General features: G+C 46.8%; 1 protein-coding gene across 2 annotated transcripts; it reads left to right on the top strand.

Moving 5' to 3' along the window:
• The first annotated feature begins 803 nt into the window (after positions 1-803).
• SIK1 (salt inducible kinase 1) lies at positions 804-14,210 on the top strand. 2 transcript variants are annotated; one of them, XM_085045609.1, is made up of 14 exons: positions 805-967; positions 1,085-1,298; positions 2,087-2,203; positions 4,813-4,876; positions 5,079-5,240; positions 5,525-5,649; positions 5,764-5,887; positions 6,838-7,061; positions 7,294-7,443; positions 8,033-8,155; positions 8,401-8,626; positions 9,314-9,589; positions 10,122-10,353; positions 11,129-14,210. In XM_085045609.1, the coding sequence occupies exons 2-14, from the start codon at positions 1,146-1,148 to the stop codon at positions 11,547-11,549; spliced, it is 2,397 nt and encodes a 798-aa protein (XP_084901735.1). In that variant the 5' UTR covers positions 805-967; positions 1,085-1,145; the 3' UTR covers positions 11,550-14,210. The 2 variants fall into 2 exon arrangements, with proteins under 2 accessions (XP_084901798.1, XP_084901735.1); XM_085045672.1 differs by lacking the exon at positions 2,087-2,203 and having other exon boundaries at positions 804-1,298.
• The last annotated feature ends 192 nt before the right edge of the window (positions 14,211-14,402 follow it).

Below are 14,402 nucleotides of genomic sequence, written 5' to 3'. Positions count from 1 at the left end.
GGTCCCTTGCAACAAAAACCATTCTGTGATTCTGTGATTTTATGTATATATGTTCTTTTTTATTCCTTCTGTTGCTGTTGGTGCCCAGCTGGTGGACCCAAAGTGCTGCTGTCCCCAGACCGGGGTGTCCCCAGCCTCTGAAGGGATGCTCCCCTCCATCCCCTGGAAAGCAGGGACAGGGAAGCCAGCCTTGCGCAGGGGAAGGCGGGTCGGTGTCCCGCTGCAGGCTCTAGTGCAAAGGGCGGGCAGGCATGCACAGCCCCCTGCGCCTCGGCATCAGGGAAAAGCGCTCCGCAGCAGGACCGCAGCCGCACTTTTCCTACCGCCGGTGGGACTTCCCCATCGCACCGCACCGCCTCTGCGGCTGGGGACACCGCGGCTCGGCACCCCCGCCGGCAGCAGCGGCGGTCACCGGCGGGTCACCGGCTCCAGGTACCGTCGCCGGGGCGGCGCCGCAGTCGCGACATCCCCGCGCCGCGGGGACGCCCCGTCGGGAGCAGGCGGCACTCCGGGGAGCGACCCCGCCGGGAGGGCGGGCCGGGCCGGGCCGGGGGCGGGCAGGAGACCCCCCGACACCCCCCTCATCCCTGCCTCCCTCCGCCTGACGTCACGGCCCCCCCGGGTCTCCCGGGCGACGGCTCCATCAGCGCCCGCGTCAGCGCCGCGCGTTCCCTGGCAACGCCGCGGTGTCTCCGCTCCCCTCCAGCCCCGCGCCCGGCCGCGCGTCTCGCTGGCGTCAAAGTGACGTCAATGGGCCCGGCTCGGCTTTCGGCGGTGGGCGGGGGGAAGAGGCGGGCGGTGCGCGGATGGAGGCGAGGGGCGGGCAGGGCGGGGGGCCGGGACATCCCGCGTGGTGCCGCCTGCCCCCCGGTGCGCGCTCGCCCCGCCGCTCACACTCGCAGCCGCCCGCCCGCCCGCACGGCCCTGCGCGCACACCGCGCTCCGCACACCGCGCTCCGCCCGCCAGGTACGAGGCGGCTCGACGGCCGCTCCGCCGGGCTCTGCGCGGCAGCGGGGGGACGGGGCGGGCCGGGCCGGGCAGAGCGGGGTCTGACGGCGCTGCCGCGGGGCCGTGTCCGTGCAGGTGCTGCGCGGATGCTCCCGTCCTGAGGCGCGGCCGGCGCTGCCCGCCCCCCGCCTGAGCCATGGTGATCATGTCGGAGTTCGCCTCGGCGCCCGCGGCCGCGCACGGCCAGCAGCGGCCCCTGCGAGTCGGCTTCTACGACATCGAGAGGACCCTGGGGAAAGGCAACTTCGCCGTGGTCAAGCTGGCGCGGCACCGGGTGACCAAAACGCAGGTGGGTGCGGAGGGGACGGCTGGCGGCGGCGGGGCGCGGGGAGGGAGCGCGGCGGCTCCGCGGAGCTCCGCGGGCAATGCTGCCTTGGCGGTGATGCCGCGCTCCGCGGGAGCCGCAGCTTTTCCCGCTGGGTGAGATTAAAACCGAGCAGGAATATATGCGAAAAAACCATCCCGACTCCTGCAGTTCTGAGTGCTGCTGGAGCTTCGTTGAGTTACTCTTAGTTTGCTATGAACGCCCTGCGAATTAAGCATCTCGTGAAGACTTTAGACGTTTTGGGTTGGTTTTGGTTTTTTTTTTTTTTCATTCGGTGTTCTTCAAGAACAAAGAACTTGGGCTGTTGTTTGCAGAAGTAATTTCTTCATGGGCGTGCAGCCGTATTTATATTTGTAGTGCATGTCAAGATTGTCTCAGGCACTACAGTAGGAGATAGTCTGTTACAGGAATCTGTTTTTCACTGGCATGGGACGGATTAAAAGATTTGCAGAATCCTGTCCAGTGCTAATTTCTGCAGTTCTGTTCGCTACCTTACGTGTAATCCTTTGACGTAGAAAAGAAAAACGAAAACGTTCTGTGCCGCGAATTCTGTGCGGTCCAGAAAAACAGAATCAGCTTTGTCAAGTCTGTACTTTAAAAGCTACTTTAAAAGCTACTTTACTTGGATTTTGTGAGTGGTGTGTTTGTGCGGGGGTGTGTCTTTTTTTTCTTTTTTTTTTTAAGGTATCTTAACAGTGAGAGTACCCGTTTTGTAATACCTGGGGTTGTTTTGTTATTATTTAAATTTGCAGGTTGCAATAAAAATAATAGACAAAACAAGGTTAGACCCAAGCAATCTGGAGAAGATTTATAGAGAAGTTCAGATAATGAAGCTTTTGAATCATCCCCACATTATCAAGCTGTATCAGGTAAGAGTTCAGCTTTGAAGTGCAGCACGTAGATGAAATACGCTTGTGCTCTTCTCTTGCACGTGATTCTTACCTCTAATACTTGCAGAGAGAATGCATATTGAAATACTTTTTGAAAAAACATTTGAAATAAACTGCATGCCTTGAAAAGAACTCATTCTCCGTTCTTTGAGCAAGATTCTGGTGCATTAGACAGCTTTTTGACAAACACACTGTAAAATTTACAATTAAAGCCAGGCTGATGTTTGTTTCAGACTGAGGAACAGGTTATCTGAACTTCTATGATTAACTTGCCTTTCCTATCTCCTCTGCTTTCCCCGATTAGAGGACTGGAACTTCTCTTATGTGCTTTAGATAAGAGGAAGACTTAAACTGACATTGGGTGGTAGAGAAGGAAGCACTAAAGTTGAGTTTGCCTTAAGCGGAAGGGATTTAGAATCACCGACAGCTAAACCAAATTAATCTAAGTAGAAAGTCTGAGTGAAAATTTAATTTAAGAATTAGATTAGTGGAAAAGGAATAGGTGGTAAATGTTGGTATTTTAGAATATGTAAAAAAATGACCTGTTTGGTTGTTCTGTTCCAGTTTGTGTAGTTTTGAAAGTGAATTTTAAGTGTCTTTCAAAGAGCTTCACAACATGAATTTTGGTTTAGATGTGTTTGGTTTCTGCACTGATGGATGTTTTTAACCGTAGGAACAAATGAATGTGCTGTGCAGAAAGAAGGATCACATTTGTCTTGTGAGCAAGGGCTGCTCTGCAAATTCTAAATGTTAGATCTAAGTAGCCTTTGGTATAAGTTCCTGTTAATCATCTTAAATAATGCCATGTGGATTTAAGAAGAAGATGACAGAACAGTTTGGGTTGGAAGGGACCTTTAAAGGTCATCTAGTCCAAGCCCCTGCCGTGAGCAGGGCAGAGCTATCAGTCTCTCTGGACCTGTCTAAAAGGGCAGAGGGGAGAAAGGTGGAGATGCATGAAGCAGCAGGTCTGAAAGTCCTTGTGCAGTAGTAAACACGATTATCAGCTGTGATCTTACTGCTGGGTTTGTTAGCTTAAAAAAAAAAAAAAAGAAAAAAAAGTTTAATTAACATGTAAGGCTGAAGAGCCAGTAAGGCAGGTGCTTAGGCAAGGCATTATTTTAAAGGACCTTGACACACATGAAGTGCTTGTATTTATAGCGTTACCCATCATAACAAAAATGATTCTGTGTTAACAGCTGACGTCAGGGTTGCCCATGGGGCAGTATAGGACATACAGAAACATTCTAACAGTTCGGTTGAGTTCATTTCAGTGGAATGATGTGGGTGAAAAGGCTGTTTCGGAGCGTTTAGAAAAGCAGGTTAAATTCCATCTCGTTGAACCACTTCACTTGATGCAGCAAATGACGTTGGTAGGGGACCATAATTTCTTTTCAGTGAAGTTTTCTTTTCTTTGTTGTTGGAACTGATGCTTTACCTGTTTGGTGGAGGCTGAGAAGCAGGGATGGAATTAGATGACATACCAATGTAGGGTGTGTGTTCTTGTATTATTTCATCATTGTTTTAGTTTCAGCACCGCGTCTTAATTTCATCCAGCTGGCAACTTTCCCAGAACACTTTCCTTCAGTTTTTTAAACTGGGAACCTCTCTTCCTTTGCTCCCTGTTTGTTTATTTTCATTTCGTGTCTGTGTGTACTTGTAGTGAGGGGAGGACAAGAGTCTTTGAAAAAGGTTACGTGTTGGGTGCCTGGAAGTTGCAGCCTTTGAAGTAGAATTGACGCTTTTTGGATTGTTAACCTGTTGTGAGCCTCCTGCTTCCTAAACAAAGTATCTGCTCCTTGACAGGGAAATGTTTCCAGGGAAGTGTTGTTATTCTGAAAAAATGAAATGCAGCATTTGAAAGGTGTGCTGTGGTAACTGAAGATGAATTTGGAAATGCTCAGCATTTCTCAGTCATTGTTTGGATTTTAATTATTTTTTTTTTCCTCCGAAGGCAAAAAATTGTGAAATACCGAAGCAAGTTGATACTAGATTGATAGGCAATATATTGACAGTTGTTGATGTGCATCAAGCACTGCTGTTACACAAACAGCAGCCTGTTATCACTTGCACAGGAGGCTCCCCATGTCCCAGCCAACTCCAAACAGGAGCAGGGCATTTGATACCACTTCTTGCTTTGTCCAGGTCGCAGCTTTCTCTGCTGATCTGAGCCCCTACTGGCCTTGAAACAAAGACGACCTTAGATAAACTTTTAAGTGTCTTTGCATGTTCAAAATACACCAAATTAATTGTAAAACTGTATATGCATATTTTAACAAAAGAGGAATGGATGAAGTTATCTAAACACTCATCTACTATATTATGGGGATTAGGTAGCATGGTAATGGTGAGAAGAACAATGGCCTGGGAAGCCATTGTGTAATGTAGGCACATAAGCCTTGATTTGTTATCTTTTTCATTACCAGTTTGCTTGGAAAGAACACTGTGGTGCAAAATTAGATGCCTTTACTGCCAGCTGCTGCAGCAAATATAAAATTGAACTGCTATGTTTGAGAATTCACATAGGAAAATAAGTGAAACTATAGAGCTCTGCATTTTTTTTTTAATCACTTCCTCTCATGTCTTCACAGGTTATGGAGACAAAGGATATGCTGTACATTGTTACTGAGTTTGCAAAGAATGGAGAAATGTTTGGTAAGTCCTCACTGATGGAGCTCACAGTTTCTTACTTTTAAAAACCATGGCTTTTTTTTTTTTCATTCCTGAGTAACAGATATATTCTGATTAAAAACCCAGTGCTTGCGTTGTCAGCTGTCAAACAGCGAGCGCAGCACCTGCAGGATTGTGAAAAATTTCCTCGGGGTGTTTCTAAATCCTCTCTGATTTTGTCTCTCAGATCACCTGACCTCCAACGGGCACTTGAGCGAGAGTGAAGCACGGAAGAAGTTCTGGCAGATTCTCTCAGCTGTGGAATATTGTCACAGCCACCACATCGTGCACAGGGATCTCAAGACAGAGAACCTCCTGCTAGATGCTAACATGAACATCAAATTAGCAGGTAATAGGAAATGGGAGGTTATTTTATAAACAGCATTAGGGATGTAGTCACATTGGGTCTCCCTAGCATGAGGCTATAAATGTATTTGTATTTGTGTAACTGAAAATAAAACAAAAGTTACGGCTGTTTCTCAGAACAGATTTGTGAACAGAAGGGAATAGCTTAAATGAATGGGCAGAAAACAAAGCAACACATCTGTTCCTTTCTCTCCATTTTCTGCTACTTCTGAAATATTAGTATGTGGTTGAGTGTTGTCTTACCCCAGATTTTCATCTTTATTTCAGACTTTGGCTTTGGAAACTTCTACAAGTCGGGAGAGCCCCTCTCCACTTGGTGTGGAAGCCCACCCTATGCAGCTCCAGAAGTTTTTGAAGGCAAAGAATATGAAGGACCTCACCTTGATATATGGGTGAGCTTGCTCTTCCTCAGAAACTGCATTTCACACTTTGTGAGGGGCTGTGGGCTGCCAGAATCATGGTTTTCACTGGAGTCACTCATATGCTGTGCTGTTTTCTCTTGGCAGAGCCTTGGGGTGGTTCTCTATGTCCTTGTCTGCGGTTCTCTGCCTTTTGATGGACCCAATTTACCAACTCTGAGGCAAAGAGTGCTGGAGGGGAGATTCCGCATCCCATACTTCATGTCCGAAGGTGATTTTTTTTTTTCAGATCCTTAATGTTAGAACAGGTACTATAAAGGAATATCTGTCCTGTTTGCAGCTGGCAGTTACTTTGTCTTTATGTATCCAGTAGTTTCTGTAGGGCAAAGCATATATTTTCTTTTCTGGGATCTGCTTTATGGTGCAGCTAAAAGGCTGTGGTTTCCTTTCTTAGAGTATCCCTGTGGATTTACAAAAATACTTGACACCCTAGCTGGAGAAATAATCACTCAGAAAAGAGAGAAAACAGGATTTTAATGAGACTAGCCTGCAAAGCTGAGATGGGTGTAGTTCTCCTAAGATATTTTAGCTATACAGAAGGGGTGTATTCCAGTGTGGCTGTGCTGCCAAGGAGAGCAGGAATAGTGGGACCTTGGACTGGTTGCTGAGAACTCCAACAGTCTGATGAGACAAAGGAACTAAAGAGTGTTATCACCTCTCTGTGATTTGGATTCAAAGCCAAGTGAACGTGCCTCTGTAGTCACGTGGAGATTATCTGCCGAAGTCTGAAGTTTATCATTTACAACCACGAATAGCTTTATTTCCTGGTTATAAGTAAATAAGCAGTATATATGGAACCAGGAAGTTGTATGTGATGAGGTTCTGTGCTATATTCTGACCTGTTTTATGCAGATATAATGCCATTAAACATGCATCCTCTCAAAATTAGCTCTTGTACAAGGTGTAAGGCTACCTGAAATGTGCTGCTATCCAGTACAGCTTCATTTCCTGTAGTGAGATGTTGCTTTTGTGACATGTATGTGAACATCTCTTGTGCTGTCTGGAATAGCTGATGGTCAGATCAGGCATCAGCTGCTCCCAAACCTTTAATTCATGTTTTCATAGGCATCTTGCACTGTTGCTGGGAAGTGTTCTTAGCAGTGACCTGGGGCTGGGCTGTTATTTTTACTCTTTGCTCATGAGTTTGCCTTTGACACCCAGACTGTGAAACACTAATCCGACGGATGCTGGTTGTGGACCCAACCAAGCGGATAACCATCTCCCAAATAAAGCAGCACAAGTGGATGCAGGCTGACCCCTCCCTTCAGCAGCAGCAGTCCTTGTCCTTCTCCATGCAAAACTACAACTCCAACCTGGGTGACTACAATGAGCAGGTCCTTGGGATCATGCAAACCCTTGGCATTGACAGGCAGAGGACTGTTGAGGTGAGTTCTAGCCCTTTAGATACATCTTCAGTGGCTACCAGAATGCCAGTGGTGCAGTCATGTGTCATTCAGTGACTGGCCTTGACCTGGTGTCACAGCATAAAATCTTCACTGCCCTTCTGGATTTTGCTTTTTTTTTTTGAGTGTGCTGCCATGAGGCCTTAGCAATGAGTTTTGGCTTCTTATATCCTGAATTATCTGTAACTCAAAAGGTCCTTCCAATGTCTTTCAGTCTCTGCAGAACAGCAGCTACAACCATTTTGCTGCCATTTATTACCTGCTCCTGGAGCGCCTCAAGGAGTACCGGAGCAGCCAGGTGTCCACTCGGCCAGCAGCCGGCCGGCAGCCGCGGCCCCGGAGCTCCGAGATCACCAACACTGAGGTGAGGAGAGTCCTTTGGATCTCCTTTTAATGTGACTGCCAGGCTTCTGAAAACCTGTTCTGATAGTGGTGCCTTCTGACAGGACACAGCCTGCTGTTCTTTGGCAGGAGGATGAGTGAATATTAACGCCCTGTTTCCTAGGAAGTGACTGTGGTTCATGGTCCAAAGAATAGTCTGCCTCCAGTGCAGGCCAATAATGAGCCACAAGATTAGACTTCTCCTGGAAATCTGCCCTCTTAGGCATGGCTTGGTTATGCTTCTTTGCTGCATATCCTGGAGGTTCCTCAGAAATACTCCATGAGTCACTTAATGTGTTTTTCTGACATTATTTTCTTCGCCCCCACCCCCTTTAAAGTGTGGTCTGGGTGTCTTTGCAAATTGCACTTCCAGTTAAATTGCCTAACTTAGGAGGAGGAGGAGTTCTGTGTTTGTGTTGGCATTGATGGATCAGCTTTGTTCATTTTCATAGAAAGCATGAGGAGAGAGCTTGCAGGGAAGGTGGCTCTGAAATTATTTGAGCCTCCAGTATGTGAAAAGTCACATGAAGTGCAGGGTGTGTGATGTCTTCTGTGCATTGCTCTCTCTCCAGATGCCTCAGGACAGTCTCACGAGTGAAACCCTGCGATCATCTCTGCTTTACCAGCAACCTCAGAGCCTGATTCAGCCATCCTTGCAGGCAGAAATGGACTGTGACATAAGCAATCCATTACAGGTTGGTGTTCCCGGCTAGGCTCTGTGTTGCTTCTTTTTTCCTTTGTTCTGCCAATCCCAAACAATGGGGGTTGTGACTGTTGTTCCCTCCCTTCAATCTTTTGTTTGGCATTTGGGCATGGTGTCACCATAGCCTCTCAAACAATATTCCTACTGAAGACTTACCACAGGATTGTGGAGAGTATTAAAAGGCAGTGCAGAAATAAGCAAAAGACCCTGAAGTCTGCAATCTGGCATGTTTTCCAGCCTGTGTTCTTCCCTGTGGATACCAACTTCAACGGGCTTTTCCGGAACCGCTCCATCTCCCCAAACAGCCTGCTGGAGACCACCATTAGTGAGGAAGTGAGGCAAGAGAAGGAGCTGGAAGATGAAATTAAGGCATATGACCACCCCATCTGCATCCCTAGCAACACCAGCAGGAGGCACACGCTGGCTGAAGTGACCACCCACTTCTATCAGCACGTCCCTCCATGTAAGTAAGTCTGGGAGAGATTAATGGTGTCCATAGGTAGGGCAAAAGAGCAGAGAAGGAGTGCCATAGAGTCCAAATGCCAAGGGAGAATGTGCTGATTTTACCTTGACTGGGGTAGGAAAGGCTAGAAAAGAGGTCTGTGTTCTGTCCTCCCCAGTTTTGTCTTCCTACAGATAAGCAGGGCCCTTAGGGAAGAGAAGCTGTGCTGTTTTATTTCATCTAGATCTCTTCAGAGGGGAATGTTCTCACAAGCAGGACACAAACCTTGTCTGCTTGCTTCTGCTGTTGTACTGGGGGAGGAGAGAGTGCTTGAGTTTAACAAAAAACTTACTGCTAGTCATTTTTGGTGCATACCCAGACCCTGTGAGCCAACCAAATAAACACAACTGTTCACAAAACAATAAACCTGGTTGTGCTAGAGAAATGCTGTGTGCCTGATCCAGCACAGCCTGGTGATGCTGCCATTGCTGACAGCCCTGCCAGCTGGACAGCAGCCCAAACTGGAGTTATTTGTTGATGACCCCTTGCTGGAGTCAAGTCCTGGGACAGCACGAGTTGCTGGACACCTCTCCAGCTCGAGGCTGTTTATTAGTGCCATGTAGGTGGACAGAAGGCTCTGATGTCATGTTTGTTCCTTCCTGTACTCATCTTGGGAATGTTCTTTCTCTCCTTCCTTCCCCTCCATAGGTATAGTCATTTCCTCCTCTGCCAGCCCCACAGAGGGAACTAGTTCAGACAGCTGCCTTACTTCATCTTCAAATGACAGCTCAGTGGCCCTGAGCAGCTGTTTGGCAGGTCAAGTAATGACGGGGAGCCCAGCCACAGCGAGGATGACGTCGCCTTTCCTCGCTTCCCAGTCTGACGCTCCTGTGTTACAAGCCCAGGGCTGCATGGGAGGTGCTTCTCTCCTGCCTGTCAGCTTCCAAGAAGGAAGGCGAGCATCTGATACCTCATTAACTCAAGGTAATGTCTTCCTGGCTTTGTTGCTGAGGCATTGCACCCTCCTAGCAGCCACTGGGAAAGGGTAGGGTGCAGGGAGACCTGCTGCCCATGTTGGTGTTACGCTGAGGTTGGACACCTGGATGTTCTGTCTCTTGTGTTCGTGGTCCCTGAGGGAGGGTGGGATGCCTTGAGGAAGGTGCCTGGGGGGAAGGTTCTCAGACACTGATTCAGCCTCCCCATGGAGATATTTCTGCTGCCATGAGTGGGATGGCAGGCTCCACCTTCCTCCTAAAATACGGAGTGCACAACGTCATTGTTCCTCTCAGGGTTTTCCTTTGCTGTGCCTGTCCATCTGCACAAGGGTGCAGCTGTCCCAGCCCCTGTTCCATTCCCTAAATCCTGCTCTGACCCCCAGGCAGAGGGTGAACGTGAACTGGAGTCTCTTCTAGCACAGTTCTCCCACCCAGGAAGGCAGTGCCCAGAAAGGCTGATCTGTACCGTAAGCAAACGCTGAGGAGGATTAAAGTGCTTTTCTTTTCCTCATGTCCCACAGGCTTGAAGGCTTTCAGGCAGCAGCTGCGGAAGAACGCTCGAGCCAAGGGCTTCCTCGGCTTGAATAAAATCAAAGGCTTTGCTCGGCAGGTGTGTCAGTCCTCCTCCTCTCGGGCAGCAAGGAGTGCCATGAGCCCTTTCCAACACACGCAGCCCAACACCTGCATGTACAGCAGCAGCGGGAGCAGCAGAGAGGGGAGAAGCCTCCTGGAGGAGGTGCTGCAGCAGCAGAGGTGAGGGAGGAGTTTTGCTGTGTTTTCATTGGGTTTACTTTGGTTTAGGGGTAAGCAAGGAGGGGTAAACACAGCAGAAGAGGTTGGGGGTTTGGTCACGGAGGATTCCTGTCCTCCATCTTTGCTGTGTGGCAGTGGGTAAAGTGCTTGGCTTCCTTTGTGGCTTCCTGCCCTGGCACACGTAACACAGGGTGTGCAATTCCACTCAAAAATCTCAGCGTCCAAATATTTGGAGGCTGCTGAATTGAGAAGCAGTTTGGTAGTGTGGGGGAAAACATTGCTTCTCCCTACTGCAAGCTGTGTTTTTCTTTGTTAGTTTTGGGAATGATTTCTTTCCTCCTCTGCCTCCTCCTGTAATTTTCCCATGGCAAGGAAGTGGGACCTTGTAATTTGGAAAAGTTACAGCCCACAAAGGAGGCACAGTTCCAGAGGCCTCAAATGTCATGTGTGGTGGCACCTCTTCATTCCCATAGAAGCAAGATGGAAAATTGAGCTTCCAGTTTATCTGCACACATTGTCTCTAGAACATCTATTATTAGGTGGCCAAATGGTGACCAGATAAACTTGGTTGTGATAGTTGCCCTCTGCAGAATGAGGAAAAGCCTGGCATGGGCAGCTTGCTTTGATTGTACTGGCTGGGTAAGGAGAGGTTTGATAGAAAGAAGGAAACAAAGGGGAAAGTTATGGTCAGGGTTAGGGGCAAGAAAGGAAGAAGAAAAACACAGAATTATCCTAGCAGTGAAAATTAACCTCTTCCCCCTTGGATTTTGTCCAGAATGCTCCAGTTCCAGCATCACCAACTACTCCAGACAGCTTGTCCCCAGACTTCCCAGCCATCTGCAGCAAGCAGCATCCCCTCCTCCGACGGGCCAGGTACCTGCAAAGCCTCCAACTCCATTCTGCTGTCAGAGCTGCAAAGAGAGAACTCCTTTGAGCTAGCCTTTGCTGGCAGCAGCCAACTGCTCCAACCTCATTTCTTCGGAGTGAGCGTGTCCCCAGTGTCCTCAGCCGCTCACCTCTTGGACACTCACCTGTACATCAGCAGCAATGTTCCCCCGCTCGCCACCACCTTCTCGCAGCAGCAGAGTTTCTCCGCGCCATCCCCAGGCTATGACACTGTCACTCTGCAGCACGGGGACTGTGAGATGGAGGACCTGACTTCCAGCCAGCTGGGGAAGTTTGTCCTGGTCAAGTGAGAGCTTCAGGCTGCTCTCGTTGCGGGGAACTTTCACCTCTGTTCCGTGGCTGGCTGGCGACGTGGGGACGAGTGACTCTCAGAAGCAATAAATTTTGAAGTATGTGAAGAGGCTGTCTGGCTCAGAAAGCTGGCAACTTTATAGGACTGAAACAAGCAATATGTATGTCTTTTTGCTTCTACTATTCTTGCACTGAACAAATACGAATAGAAACTGATTTTTTTTTTTTTAAGGAAAAAAATAATGATGGGGAAGATGGGTGGGGCATTTGTGGGGGCAGGGAGGGATGTGGTTGGGGAAGAACTCTTCGGTACTGTACTCAAGTCAGACCAATACAGCTCTGCTGTTATGCAAGATTAGCAGCTGTCAGTAGTGGTGACACAGCAGGGAGAGGCTTTTCAAAGAAGGGACCAGAGCCTCTCTTTTTCACAATATTCACTTATGGGTTTGTGAAGATGATTACCTCTTTTAAAGAAAATAAACAGAAAACCAGTGGCATGCAGCATTATGCATTCATAGGAGACAAAAATGGAAGCATTGCCATTTGTTGTTTTTCCTTTTCCCTCCTGTTAACACTCATTTTATTTAAAGGAACCAACATCCCCATTCCACACCTCCCAGATCCACATACTTTAAATGAAAACTGTGAACTTCTTGCTCGATACATCAGCTGGAAAAGCTTAGCATGCCCTTCTAATTAGTACAGAAGCAGTAACTATTGAAAATGTATCCCTTGATAATCAGGATCCAAATTGCATAATGCCTGGTCTTTTGTAGGGATGTCTGTTTGGGGGTGGTGTGTGTGTGTACACACACACAGGTGCACACATGCCTATGTTTTGTTGGTCTGGGTAATCTTTAGGAATATTTTTATAAACTCTGAGTTTGTTCATATTCTTGCCGAGGCACTGAGGAGGGAAGCAGCAACACCTGTGGGGTGATGGGAAGGGTTTTCTTTTTAAAAAGGCCTCCTGGAGGTTGCCTACAAAGTTGCCTGAGGGGTATTTCTTAGTGCTGCACATTGTTATTTCCGCTGCTAATTATGTTTTTATGCATTTCATTATCAGGGTCCAAACAGAACTGACTCTTGGGGAAATGTGCAATATTGAGGTTATAATTATATACTGACAAAGACAAAAGGAATAGGCTAGAACAGAATTCTACTCTAATGGAGTACAGCTTATTCTGAACAAAACTGTATTAAAAGTGAGTAAAACAGCACAATCTTTGGGTGTTTGTTTTTGGTTGGTTTGTTTTTTGGCATATTAGTAAAACAAGGTTTTGGATTAGATAGGTGGTTTTTCGTATGGTTTTTAATGCTGTATATGTATATAAATAGGAAGCAGAAAACTATATAACACTAGTTATTTTTTATATTTTGTAATATGCTTCTGTTGTGTTTCTGGTATAAACCCCAACTCCCCTGCTGAGGCAGACCATGACTTCTGTTGGTGTCAATAGGGGTTATGCTGAGGTATAAAGGGGAGAACAGGCTGTGCTCCTACAAATACAAGTTGGGGAGTGCATGCAAATTTTGGAATTTTGCAGGTGAGCAGACAGTGAGACAGCTTGGCTAGGAGCTGCCATCTGAGTGTCAGAGCATAGCTGCATTCTGTCTAAATGCTTAAAGGACCCATCTCTCTAGTGTGACACAGGGTGCCTTCAAGTTACCTTGGCTTCATGCAACCTGCAGTATTACACATTTGCAAATAATACAGAGACCTGTTTTGGTTTATTTTTTGGGTTTTCTTTTTTGTTTGGTTTGTTTAGTTGGGTTTTTTTTTAAAGAAAAAAAAGAAAAAAAAAAGAAAAAAGCCAAAGATTGACCAGGTTAATTGGTAGGAGTAGAAAGGGTTGAAGATGTCATGTGGCTCTGTCTGTGGCTCTCCATAAACGACCTCTTTATCTGTGTGTTGTATCTGTGTGTCTGTATTGGTGCATCTCCAGCTTGCCACTGCTGCTCCATGGTCTGGAAGCTTCAAAAAGTGACACAGAATTGCTCGAGTTGAACTCCTGTTAAAGAGTGGTGCCTTGCAGCAGAGAAAAACACCAAAGTCTCATGCTCATTTGTAGTGTGGGTTTAAAAGAAAACAAATAAACAAGCAAACCCCCCTAAAAAAGCCCAACCCAAAAACCAGATTGCATGGAGATGGCTGGAGAGGAGGGCAAGAAGAAGCCAGCTTGTCACAAAGCAGCAACTTGGCCTTCAGTTTTGTAAGGGGTGGCACACGTACTTAAACCACAGAATTTCCTCTTCAGTATGTGTTTTGTTTCATGCCATGGATCTAAAGGCCACAGATTCTTTTGTTTCCTGTCCTGAGCAATGACAAGCACTTTACTTTCATAGTATTTTTTTTTTTTCTTTTCCAATTGCTGTAGAACCTCTTTGGAATTATTGCTGGAGCAGAAGAGGTCATTTTAAAAGTCTAGGTTTTTTGGTTTTTTTTTTTTTTGTAGATATCTTGACAGTGCTGTTCTGCAGACTGCAATGCAATAGGGTATTTAAAGACACTACGTGATTGGTTTAATTGAGATGTATAGTTTATTTTTTATCATGACTGAACAATCATTTTATTTCTTATGTTAAAATGAGAGGTGTACACCAAAATGATTAGTTGATGTGTTTTATTTAATATTTAAATAAAAAATGTTTTAAAATTGCTGTCCTGCGTGTGATTCTGTGGAGTATCTTCACCCAATGCACTTAGGACTTGCATAGTCAAGACTCATTTTAAAGCCAAAGTCCGTAGGACATCACTGACACTTTCTATTACATCCTAAATGAAGAGGGATGGCGGGCTCACAAATCTGATAATGGGATATTGAGCCTTTTGCTGGTAGGCAATCTGTCTG

The sequence above is a fragment of the Lichenostomus cassidix genome, chromosome 1 (assembly GCF_008360975.1).
Source record: "Lichenostomus cassidix isolate B80296 chromosome 1, HeHo_3.0, whole genome shotgun sequence".
NCBI lineage: Eukaryota > Metazoa > Chordata > Aves > Passeriformes > Meliphagidae > Lichenostomus > Lichenostomus cassidix.
The sequence above is the reverse complement of the archived record's forward strand: the minus strand, read 5'-3'. Positions and strand labels throughout refer to the sequence as shown.